We start from the raw sequence: 12,695 nt of genomic DNA, 5'->3' as shown, positions 1-12,695 counted from the left end.
CCAGATTCCCATTGTTGGAGAAAGAAACAAGGAAAAGGAAGGATGCTGCAAGGAACCATATGATGTACAGACACACACACACACACATACACACACACAGAGAGAGAGAGAGAGAGGGAGGGAGAGAGGCAGACAGACAGACACACAGAGAGAGACAAGCAGACAGACAGACAGAGATTGCAATAATACAATGTTTATGTATTCATTTGTCATGGCTATAACAAAATGCTTAAAGCTAGGCAATATAGGAAGGAAAGACTTATTTGCCTCAAGTTGAGAGGCTGAAAGTCCACATACGCTGCCAGTATTGATGAGATGGACGCCATTATGCTGGGAGCATGGTGAGATTGGTTAGGGGCCAGACGTGCCTTTTACAACATTTATTTATTTATTTCCAGAGAACAAACTGTTGTTCCATGAGACATCAATTCTTTCTGCAGTTTGGTCATCTTGTAATAGCCTTCACTTCTCTCATATCAAACGCTCATCAGTAATGCCAGACTTGGTGACACATTCCTTTAATCCCAGTGCTTGGGAGGCAGAGGCAGGCAACTCTCTGTGAGTTTGAGGCTATCATAGCCTGTGTGGTGAGTTCCAGGACAGCAGAGATTGATAGTGAGATCCTGACTCAAACAAAACAAAACAAAACAAAACAAAACAAAACAAATCATCAGTACTGAAGCATTGGGAACCCGGCTTCCAACACAGGAAGGGAGACAACTCACACTTTAACCAAAGCACTAATTATATGCATTAAAAAGCTGTTTGTTGTTCATGGCTCTGTAAGTTTTCATATTTGAGATTTATGAAAGATACCACAGGTGGAGAAGAAAGTTGAACTCCGGGATGGCACCAGAGTTAGTGATGGTAGTTCTCTCTTCATTAGTGGACAAAGGGCCATATATCTAATGAAGGGATAGATGCTATTGGCTCGGGACACAAGGACTCTTAGAGGAAAAGAGACCTTAAAAAAAAAGCTGTTTGTTGAGAGAAACTAGAAGCAAAAAGATTCTACCAAGGGACATGCTTAGTGCCTAGATCTTGATTTCGAAATGAACTGGAGACAGTATAAGGAGCCAGGGACTCTGAGAGAAACAATCTATTTCAAGGCTGGCCTGCAAAGGTTCCCTGGACAGTGGTGACAGAGCTTAGACATGCTCAGATAGTGAGCATGAAGCAAGGGCATGGGAACTGTCGCAGTCCAAAGTAGGACAATCTTATATTAATTAATTACAAATCAAGATGAGACAGGAGACAAACCTGGGCTGTGTTGGAGCCCCATGAATGTGTCCTTGAAGAGGGCACAATGAAAGGACCAAAGAGCTTTCACAGGACAAATAGAGGACAGTTTCAGAGACAAACAGGGTCAAGTGACCTGCAATTTCTTAATACACTTTGTTCCTGTTGATTCCCTGAACACAAAGTTTCTGAACTATCTTTGCAAATAAGTATATTTACTTTAACTGTAAAGAAATTATAAACACACATGCAGATACATGTAACTATAATTTATATATAAGAAAATCGAGACTGTCTTAGTTTAAGATGCATTCTTCATCTCTTATTTTCATTCTTTGACAAAGAATGGGTCTGCTACAGAACTTGGATTTTTTTTTTTTTTGCTGAAAACCTTCTGTCAGCATCTACACAGCCTCCACATAGCATCCAGGCTATTTTCAGGGAAGTAAAGCATCTCACCTATGCATGGATGGGTGCATAAGCCTTCTCTTGCCTTAAAGCCACGCATGTAAGTAAAAGCAGTAACCCAGGTAAAGTATATTTCCCCCTCCAGCTTAAAACTAGCACAGTATGTCCATCTCATTTGAAGCATTAACAAGCTGCTACGTGGTAACAACATAAATCAATAGATCTGAAGACCAGAAATGCACTCTTTCTTCCCCCTAAAAACAAACAAACAAACATATTTTTTGTTTGTATCCTGGCAAACAGCCAGGCCAGGTATTGTGTTAGGAAAAAAAATCTGCAACAAGCAACAAACTTATCTTCACTGAAATAGTTTAAATAAGAAGAAAAAATAGGATTTTTATCTCAGTATTCCTTTTCTCCTATAGAAACAGTTTGAAAAATTTAGATAAGTCCAGATAGATGGTTGTAACATATTTCTAAGGAGAGTTGATTTAAGGAATCCTGTTCTTTTTTGAACCCAGAGAGTCAGGGTGAACGCAGGAAAGCCAGGAGCTGGCGAAGTACTGAATCTGAGTCAAATGCCTGGCCAGGCTCCTGTCTACTGCCGGCCTCCAGGAGGCTATGATGCAAACAGTCTTATGCTCATAATGATGATTTGCTTAGGGGGCCTGCTACATATACAATCATGATCCCACCACATCGCAACAGAGTTGAATACTTTCTGGTACCTAGTGAATTGCACTGTAGTTGTTTCAACTGTTAGAACAAGCCATGGCATCAGTGTTTGTTGTGGAACTGATATAAGCAAACCTGTGCTGCCCAGTGATATAGGAGTAGTTGTGTGTCACAGACTGTTCTACACACAGTATGCAGTACTTGATGGATGACCATGCTACTAGCTTATGTTGGCATGTTTTAAATTGTGCTCTGTCTACTGATAAAAAGTTTCCTGGAAGGCATCAGGCTGGCAGAAGCCTTACAAGTCTTGAAATGACTGCATCTCTTGATTAATTTGTACAATGTATATTCACAGAATGAATTAAATGGTGGTGTATTACTCAGAACATTTCTGCCTCGTGCCTCAACACCTGTGAATATGGCTGGCAGAGGGAAGATGGAAAGAAGGGCTGAGCCCTTGACTATTACCCACCCCAGAGAGCCTCCACAGTCCTGGTAGATTAACGATGATCAAGGATGCTGTAGTCTAATGTATGCCGTGGAACTTGAGAGCTGATCTTGAGTCCCTGAGGAAAATGGGCCCCCTCCATACTCTCTCCTCCTCCTTTCGGTATACCTAAGTTACTGAAATGGCAGGTAAGAGTAGCCTTATCTGGACAGAAAGAAACTCAACAAAGCAGGAGTATTGAGAACTTAAAGACAACCTCTGCTAAATATTATTGATACCCTGTCTTGATTAAAAGCAAAACAACAGCATCCATAAAACAAGAATAACATATCAGTAAAAGGCATAGGTCCTTTCCAGAGTCAGCATCTGAGTCCATTCTTTCTTTCAGTAAAGGTGCCATCTTTAAAGTCATTTGTGGATATAATGGCTGTAGACATTTAGACTATAGACATTGAGGCTACAGACAATGGTGGTTGGTATTTCAATCCATGGATTTTTCTGTCTTACAAATTCCAAGCAGACGATGTAATTAGAGCAGAGCATATCTTTAAAGTCTTTTGTGGAAGCATTTTCTCAGGAAAATGAGATCTGGAGTACTTGGTCAGCCATTAAGAGTGAACGTTTGCAGAAGTCAAATGATAGAGGTTGTCTTCATTTATGCTTATTTTATGGAGCCTCAAGGTATCCATAAATCTGATCTGTGATGTTCTCTTCGCCCTTTGGTAATAAGATGGGAATCTGAGCCCCCTATATGTGCATCCCCAGGGCTTGAGCAGAGGCGTACGTAAGTCAGGTAGCCTCCAGTTCTAGCTTACTTTCTACTTCTGTGATTACCGCCCGGACCTAAAGTAAGTTGGGGAGGAAACTAGTTATTTCATCTCAAAGCTTGAAGTCTATCATGAAGGGAACATCAGGATAGGAAGTAGAGGCAGAAACTGAAGCAGAGAACCTGGAGAAACATTACTTATAGACTTGTTCTCCAGGCTACCCTTGTAAAACTTCCCAGGACTGTCTACCCAGGGTGGCATAACCCACAATAGGTTGGGCTTTCCTATATTAATCAATCATTTAAAAAATGCCTCCACAGACTTCTTTATAGGTCAATCTTATGGAGGTATTTTCTCAATTGAGGAGTTCTGTGTCCTGATGACTCTAACTTGTGTGTCATGTTGGTGAACACTGATCTGGACATCCTATTAGAACAGACTGGACTGTTTCTAGTTACCCTCATGGGGGGGGGGGCATAGTCTCCCCTGTTTTCCTTCTAAAGAGATGTGTGTTCACCTGAGCTCATTTGTTGTCGTGAAGACTGGATTTTACACCCCAGAACTACAATGATTGAAAATGTGATTGGTTTTTTTGTTGTTGTTGTTGTTTATTTTTATTTTATTGTTGTTGTAAGTGTAGCTTTTAAATTTTCTTCTCTACTGTTTTTATAGGCTTGTCATTGGGTCCTTACTTCATTTTGGTTACTTAAGCTTTATAAAGCTAACAACTTTCTCCACACCCCCTAGCCTTTGCTCTGTCTTTTGCCCCCTGACTGTGATAGGATAGATTAATGGAGCCATCTGCTGCAGGCTGGCATCCAGGACCAGCAACTTTCTCCAAGGAAAAAGAAACTTCAAGTCCACTTCAAAGCTGTTCGCTCTATGGAATAGTAACTTTTTGTGTTTATTACTTCAATGACTCTATGTTACTTTCACAAATTTTTTTGTTATTTATTATGACTTTTTCAGTTCTTGAAGGGTTAGTATATCTTTCTAGATATTCTGTGTGTACAAGCAGAATTAGTGATCTTGAGTTGAGCTAAGTTTGCAAAAGAAGACATAGACTTCACTACCATGGGTGGCTTCACAGGCAGTGGTGACAGGTGTACCTACCATGAAGCCGAGCTTAATTTCATAGCCGGGCACTTGCACAGGCCCTTTCTAAGTCATGGAAAGAGTCCTTGTGATGCATTCCTGTAAATACATTTCACCTACAATTCATGCCACCTGCTCACCTTTTTAAATTTTCATATTAATTGGTAATGAAATAGCTACAAGAATTTTCATCATCTAGCTAAGAGATGACATGAGTCACAGTCATTTGCATATACAGATAAGTGGTTAGTAACCTTTCTGAAATAGGAACAGTATACTGTTCACGTATGAGCCACTGTGATTAAAATGACAGAAACAACTTGGTGAAGATTCAGTCATCAAGGCTGGAAGGACATGGTAGCCCTGTAACAATGAGTCAAAAAGGGTGTGGGGCAGGGATGAAAGGAGGAGGAGAAAAGAGGAGGAATGGGAAGAAGGAAGAAGAAGGGGAAGGGGAAGAAGGAGGAGAGGAAGAAGAGGAAGAAGAGGAGGAGGAAGAGGAGGAGGAAGAGGAAGAAGAGGAAGAAGAAGAGGAGGAAGAAGAGGAGGAAGAAGAGGAGGAGGAAGAGTAAGAAGAAGAGGAGGAAGAGGAAGAAGAGAAGGAGGCAGAAGAGACAAAGGAAATTGTAGACACAACACACCAAATATGTATTCAATACAGCAAAAGCAGTAGTGAGGAAAAATTATATCCATCAGGATCCATATAAAAAGTAGAAAGATCACAGATAAACAACCAATTGCAATGACTCAAGAAAATGTACTACACAGCCAAACCAAACCAAAATACTAGAAGGAAAATATAGTTAAGAAAGATTTAAAACTAGATGAAGCTCCCTCATCCAAGAAGAGAAACAAATAGGCAATTGTTTCTGCAGTCATAAAATGAATCCCAGTTGTAATAAAAGAAAAACACTACTCCAGTAATATGTAGTAATATGGATACATTTCAAAACATTATGTATAGTTGAAGAATCTAACGAAAGTTTACAAACTTCATATATAAAAGGTTTGGTATAGAGAGAAGTGTGTGGTGCTCACACCAAGGATCCCACACCTGTGAAGCTGTGAGGACTTGATGAAATGGCCCGCATCATAGATAAAGTGATTACAAGCAAAGAACTGAATGAAGAAGGCACCATATTGAGGAGCCTGGTTTCTTCTACTTGGAGAAGGAGCCTACAAATAGGGAAAGGGAGAAGACCTGCACGAACTTTACAAAGAGGACTGAAATTAAAGTATCACTGAGAACTGGAGAACTCACCATGTACAGGTGACTGAGCTAGGAAGGGGTGGAGAATGCCTGTGCACGGTATTAAATACTTCTGTGTTCACGCACTCTTAGGTCATGCTGTCTTTTCCATCACCTCCTGAAGGAATCCAGAGTTCTATGGAGAAATTCCAGGCATAGATTGTGCTGAATTTAAAGAAGTATTTCTAGAACCATGATGAAAGGACAAAGGGATGTAGTGGCTGCTTGGAGAGACTTCTGTGGGCACCAAGTGGGGGAAATCTGAGTATCAAAATAATTGAATGAGATTTCAACTAATAAAATGCAGAGGGAACACACAAGTCCTGACTATCGTAAATTTGTGAGCAGAAAAGTGGACATTTGGTAGAGTTCCAACTAATCATCACAGAAGAGTAACAAGATTGGAAAAGGAACATTTCAAAGCCGTGGTGCCATGGATGCGGCCGAGAATCAATGAGAATGCAGAGGAGGTGGGAGGGTTAGGAAGACAACGAAGGCCGACAGAGTTTCAAATGAAAGCTAAAGGCTTTTTCTTAGTTAAATAAAAGGGTAACAACATGGCCCGAGATGCTATCTTAGAATATTTATACATAAAATAATATTTTTCTTCTCATTGAACTAAGTAGTGATCAGAGGTGGTGGCACTTCCCCGTAATTCCAGCACTGAGGAGGCTGAGGCCATCCTGAACTACAGCAGACCCTGTCTCAAAAAGGATCTAGCAAATAAACAACAGGAATTAAATGGTTTTGGAGAACCTTCTGGATAGATTACAAAAAGAAAACAAATTTCTACTGAGCACAAATTTTAGTTTCCATTTGCTAAGACATTCCACGCCGTTCCTTTAGCGTTAGTAAGAGTTGAGCACCCCATCCCTCCCCAGAGGGAAGTTTCTTCTTGAGCTAATCAGTGAGCAAAAGGCCCTCATCTTGCAGCTCCCCTGCCTGTGTCCCACAGGGTCAAGTCCTGGCTTTGCCACTATAAACAGAAGACTTTGGCTATGAAAGATTAAGATTCCCTCCACAGACCAAAAGAAACACCAGTCTTTACAGAGAAAGTATCTTTTATCTAGTTTTGCAAGGCTGACAGAAAAAAAAAATCCTTTAGAATAACAGTAGATTCCCTAAACTATAAATGGCATGGCACCAACGCCATACATTCCAGTCCTGAGAGATACTTCCTCCTTACTGTCCAGCAAGCTGTGTTTGGGGACAACAGAATAGCTACTTAGCAGTGAAACTAAAGAACATTAAGTCATTTTGCCAGAATGAGTGTATGGCTAATTGGTGCAGGAAGGCACCGATGCATCTGCAGACTCTAAATCAATTCTATTTGTATTCAAGGATACTTGGACATCAAAACAGAGTCATCATTCCAGAGGCTTAAATTGCCGGTAAGTAAACACATTTATACAAACTGTTAAAACTTGCATTAGAAATCGAGCATTAGAAGAGGATTGGGAGCCCGGTTGGGACCACGGCTTCACAGCAGGTCAGCTTTTCCTTCTGTTGGCTGCTCAAGCAGATCTGAGCTCTCAGGAAATCAACCTACGCTAGAGGAACAGATAATCTTCAGAGCTCATCGTTTCTAAGCTAAATGTTTACTCACTTTTTTTCCTTACTAGCTGTGTAGGAAAACTACTTCTATTATTTATGCTTATAATCCAGCAAAACAGGATGGTATATGAAAGATCCTCTCACTGAGGTATGAAGTGATTTGAGGAAGCACAAGTAAAAAGTTGTTACACAGAGAGAAAAATATCACTTCTATCCCACCACAGAAAATAAAACTGATACTCAAGGTGTTTAATTCCCTTGTGCAGCCAGCAGACTTGGAGCTGACTCTGGTGCCCTTCTTGTTCCAATGTCCTTTGCACCACTTAAAGCGCTTTTTCAAGATCTCTCTCATTGTTTTGAGTATTCAAACTCAGATCCAGGGCAAGGAAATTCAAGATGAGAAACACAAGGTCAATCCATTACAGGCAAATAAATAAATGAATAATAAAGTAATGATATTACTCATCAAAGAAGTATCCTGAAGTTTAGGTTAAGTACTCTCAGGTGATCACAGATAAAACTTGTAAAGACTCCTCAGTAGCTTTCTGGAACACTTACTGACAAATGTCAGCTTTAGCCTCACTGCTGGCCCTCACGTGGTTCACGTGTTTTGTTTTGCCGGCTGACAGAATGTGTGGTATTCCAAAGGAGAATAATATCACCCTAAGGTACTGCAATGTAGGTTTGCTTTAAAGGAGAGAAACCTATCTTGTACCCTCAAAGACAGAAGCTGTAGCTGTGAGCAAGTAGATTCGGCACTAAGAGGCAAGTGAGAGCCTAGCCCGTGTTGTTTATTAACGCAGCTAAGGAAACCCTAACCTCTGGGTCTGTGTTCTCTTTATTAACAAGCACTTTGTGCTAAGGCTAATGATCTCAGTCTGAGTTCAGTTCACTTAATACACAGAATGATAGCAATCCCACCTAGAGATGAGCTTTTAAGAGATCATGGACGTTTGAGGCTCTCATTTGTTGGAAGTTGGACTCATTCAGAAAGCTGAATGAAGCACAGTATAAGAACTGAATTCTCAGCCGGGCGGTGGTGGTGCATGCCTTTAATCCCAGCACTCTGGGAGGCAGAGGCAGGCAGGTTTCTGAGTTCAAGACCAGCTGGTCTAGAGTGAGTTCCAGGACAGCCAGGGCTATACAGAGGAAACCCTGTCTCGAAAAAACCAAATTCAAAAAAACAAAACAAAAAAAGAACTGAATTCTCACATTGCCTTCCCTGATTCCTGTGTGTTTCTCTGTTGTTATTCTATTCCAAAGTTTCCTGCTAGAGGGACAAATACCTCTGCTCTTCCAAATACCTCTGCTCTTCCTTGTGCCATGACTGTGGAACATGAGAGGATCTTACATATCACAGAACCACTACTATATTACATTGTTTACAGAGGAGTTATAAGTTATGACTCTCAGGGTGAGGGCTCCATTGAGTAGAAGTACATCAACTAATTTTCTCTCCTTTATCTATAATGAGGTGTCTTAGAGAGGCTGTCTTTTGGCAATGTTTCTCAGGATAAACATCAGCATCAAGGGCCCAGGTGTGTCATTGGTCATGTTGGATCAGGAAACACAAGTGATGTCCTTGATGGTGAGATGCCTCCTTGGCAGTAATACAGAACTCATTCCATGCCTTAGCATTGGTTAGGGAGACTTTATAGCTTATCCAGTTAGGACCCAGTTTGAAAGTGGAAGTAACTCCATCAGTTTCTGTTCTAGGACAAGTCCTAGGTGACCTGAGACGTAGAGTCACTCTAATTGTATGGACTTGAGGAGGCTGTGATTTACTCTTGTAATATAAAGACATGTAAGTTCTATATTATGTTAATAAGGACCTACACCCAGCACATGGAAGGGTAAGGCAGAAGGATAATGCCAACCTCAGCTATATATCAAATGTGAGGCTAGCCCCGACTATATAAGACCCTATCTGAAGACAAAGAACAACACAAATGAAATTGTGAGGTATGTGAAATTTATCTTTACTAATGTTTATCCTGCTCTTTCTACCTTGTTCCCACATTTTTTGGCAATGTATAGTTTTGGCTAAGAGAATGAGAAGATGAATTTCTGCCCTCCCTGCTTTAAATGTCCTCATAGATTCATACTGAATTTTAAGAAAGTAGTGAATTAAAGAAATTATGTTTCTTATGAAGATTTGAATCTGATTGGTGATTAAAGCCTCAACTAAAGTTATACTAGTTTGAAAATAGAAACCCAAATATAATGGTGAGTAAAACAATTAAGAATTTTATAAAGGAAAGAGGTGCCTATTTTAAAAGAACAGACAACAGGCAGGTTAATAGGCCAAGACTAGTTTGCTTTCCTTTCTCTACCTCTGTTTCCCAAGGATATGGGTCTCTTCTGTATCTCTCAAGGTAACGTTTAATTTGTATATTACCATTTAGCTATTGTCTGCTATATATTCTTTAAATGGGTGGGTTGGTTCTATACAACTCTTCAGTAACATATTTTCACTTGAAAACACACATGCAGGACTGGGAATGTAGCTGAACTTTGGTGAATGCTTGCCTCTCTTGCCTGCAGCTCAGGGCTCTGTCAGCACTGCTAACCAGGGAGGGGCGTGGCTGCACATCTGCTCACTGCTCTCCTGATGTGGAGGCAGGACGAAGGGAGATGAAAGCTGGCCTTCGGTTACCAGGAAATTTCAAACAGGTCTGGAAACCTGTCTAAGAGACAAACTTAAAACTTCATCTCTCTCTAGCTGATCATATATCTCAGATGTCTTAAAGGAGAGAGTCAGGGAGCGCCTCCTAGAGAGCAAATGCTCTCGAATGAGGAGAAGAACCCAGCACCCTTCCCTCACATTTTGATGAGTGAGACTAAAGCTGAAAAGCATAATTTCGGATAGTGATGAACTCACAGAGTAGCTTAGATTATCCTTGAGAATTGTGTGGGATGCATACATTCTTAACTGCCTGGCTTGTCTCAAAATGTAGGGCTATGAATAGTTTCTCAAACCTAAGCATTCCGCGCTCTGACACAGTTGTGCTTCCCTGGCCCTGGGATTGTCACTCACCCACCTGTGCTGCTGACCCCTAGGAGAGAGAGCACTGTAAAAGCTCCAAGAGAGTCTCCTGAGCTCCTCAGTGCCTCCCTCACTGTGGCTGCCTGACTCACACTGCCCTGTTCCCACCCTGAGTCAGGCTCAGTGGGGTGCACTTGTGATTCTCTGCAGTCCAGAAAAGTGATTTGTATCTTTGTTGTATAAATGAGGAACCTGAAGATGAGAGGACGAGAAGCATTCTCAGAGCAATGTAACAAGTTACAGAAGAGGGTTGGGGGTGCATGAGCCAGACCTGCCGGCCTCAGATGTCACACGAACAAACAATCCTGTGTAGATTCTCCGACATGAGAGTGATAGAATAAGGCTTTTGACATGGTGTCTGAAAACTTACTATAGATGCTATAATATCTGGATTTATTTGAGGGAAGGGCAGGAATAGCGAAAAAATGAGATTTAAATAATTTTCACAAATGCCAGCAGACAGAGACTCTCACTGATTCTGGAAAGAAATTAAACTGGATCCAAAGAATAGGATCAATAGCTGTATCTCCCTAATAGCAGATACCCGGTTAAAAAAAAAAAAGACCATAGCACAACCCACTCATAGAACAGCAAACACCAAAGGGATGTTCTGTGACAGTAGAAACTGATAAAGTGCTGTAACCTTGACATCACTTTGGTAAAAACTGTTAGGAATAGAAAATCACCTCAAAAATGTTTGATAGACACTTTAACTTCTGTCAATACATTTTCATCCTAACAGGATCACTTTATGAATGCACAAAACTCTCCAGAGTCATCACTTCATAACTAATTGACACATCCAACAAGCATGTCAACCAACTTATAACCCTTGTGCTCCAGAGACCCGGAGGCTGCACCGTTTAACATGAGTGTGGCCAATGAGAGCATCTCACGGGAGTTCATTCTCTTGGGGTTTTCAGATCGGCCATGGCTGGAGCTGCCACTCTTTGTGGTGTTTCTAGTGTCCTATGTTCTGACCATCTTTGGAAATATGATGATAATTCTTGTGTCCCGCCTGGATTCCAAACTCCACACCCCCATGTACTTTTTCCTCACTAACCTGTCCCTGCTGGACTTGTGCTACACCACAAGCACAGTCCCACAGATGCTCATCAACATCTGCAGCACCCGGAAGGTGATCAGCTATGGAGGCTGTGTGGCCCAGCTTTTCATCTTCCTGGCCTTGGGTTCCACAGAATGCTTTCTCCTGGGCGTCATGTCCTTTGACAGGTTTGTAGCCATCTGTCGGCCTCTCCACTACTCAGTCATCATGCACCAAAGGCGCTGCCTCCAACTGGCAGCTGCGTGTTGGATCAGTGGCTTCAGCAACTCAGTATTACAATCCACATGGACCCTTCAGATGCCACTGTGTGGTCACAAGGAAGTGGACCATTTCTTCTGCGAAGTCCCTGCCCTGCTCAGATTGTCCTGTGTGGATACAACAGCCAATGAAGCAGAGCTGTTCTTCATCAGCGTACTATTTCTTTTAATACCTGTGACTCTCATCCTCATATCATATGCATTTATTGTGAAAGCAGTGTTGAGAATCAGGTCAGCTGAAGGTCGGCGAAAGGCGTTTGGGACGTGTGGCTCCCACCTCATTGTGGTGGTCCTCTTTTATGGCACAGCTATCTACATGTATCTGCAGCCACCATCCCCTGCTTCCAAGGACCGGGGGAAAATGGTGTCCCTCTTTTATGGGATCATCACACCCATGCTGAACCCCCTCATCTACACACTCAGGAACAAAGAGGTAAAGGGAGCGTGCAAGAGGCTGGTGACAAGGGTCATCCTGAGTAGAAAATAAGGGATGCCCAAATAATAGCCCTGTTAGTAGAAGGTTTTACAGCCTGATAAACTATATGGTTTTCTTCCCTACTGAACTATTGTGATGTTTTCCATCAAATACAGCCTTGCTGATAGAGGACTATATAGTGTTCGCTGCCTGGATAAATCCATTGACAAGCCCTGAGATGTGGCTGTTCGTGATTTTCCCAAACTGCTAGTCCTATAAACTTCATTATTTCAAACTTACCCCATTTGTGTGCTTGGTGAGGATTCTTAGACATCTCAGGGTCTAAAGTAAAAACTGAGAATCCTTTCTACAAAAACAATGCACTTAATATGCATACAGATACACTGTCATGCACATAAGCATGAACCTCCCCCTTTAAACATGTGCAGAAGCTCTGACAGAGGTCTGCAATG

The 12,695-nt window shown here is 41.5% G+C and overlaps 1 protein-coding gene across 1 annotated transcript; it reads left to right on the top strand.

The window, feature by feature from the left end:
- The first annotated feature begins 11,352 nt into the window (after positions 1-11,352).
- On the top strand, positions 11,353-12,294 carry LOC127664773 (olfactory receptor 2B2-like). The gene has a single exon (XM_052156939.1). It carries the CDS (start codon positions 11,353-11,355, stop codon positions 12,292-12,294), a length of 942 nt encoding a protein of 313 aa, XP_052012899.1.
- Positions 12,295-12,695: the final 401 nt, after the last annotated feature.

Source organism: Apodemus sylvaticus, chromosome 14 (assembly GCF_947179515.1).
Source record: "Apodemus sylvaticus chromosome 14, mApoSyl1.1, whole genome shotgun sequence".
NCBI lineage: Eukaryota > Metazoa > Chordata > Mammalia > Rodentia > Muridae > Apodemus > Apodemus sylvaticus.
The sequence above is the reverse complement of the archived record's forward strand: the minus strand, read 5'-3'. Positions and strand labels throughout refer to the sequence as shown.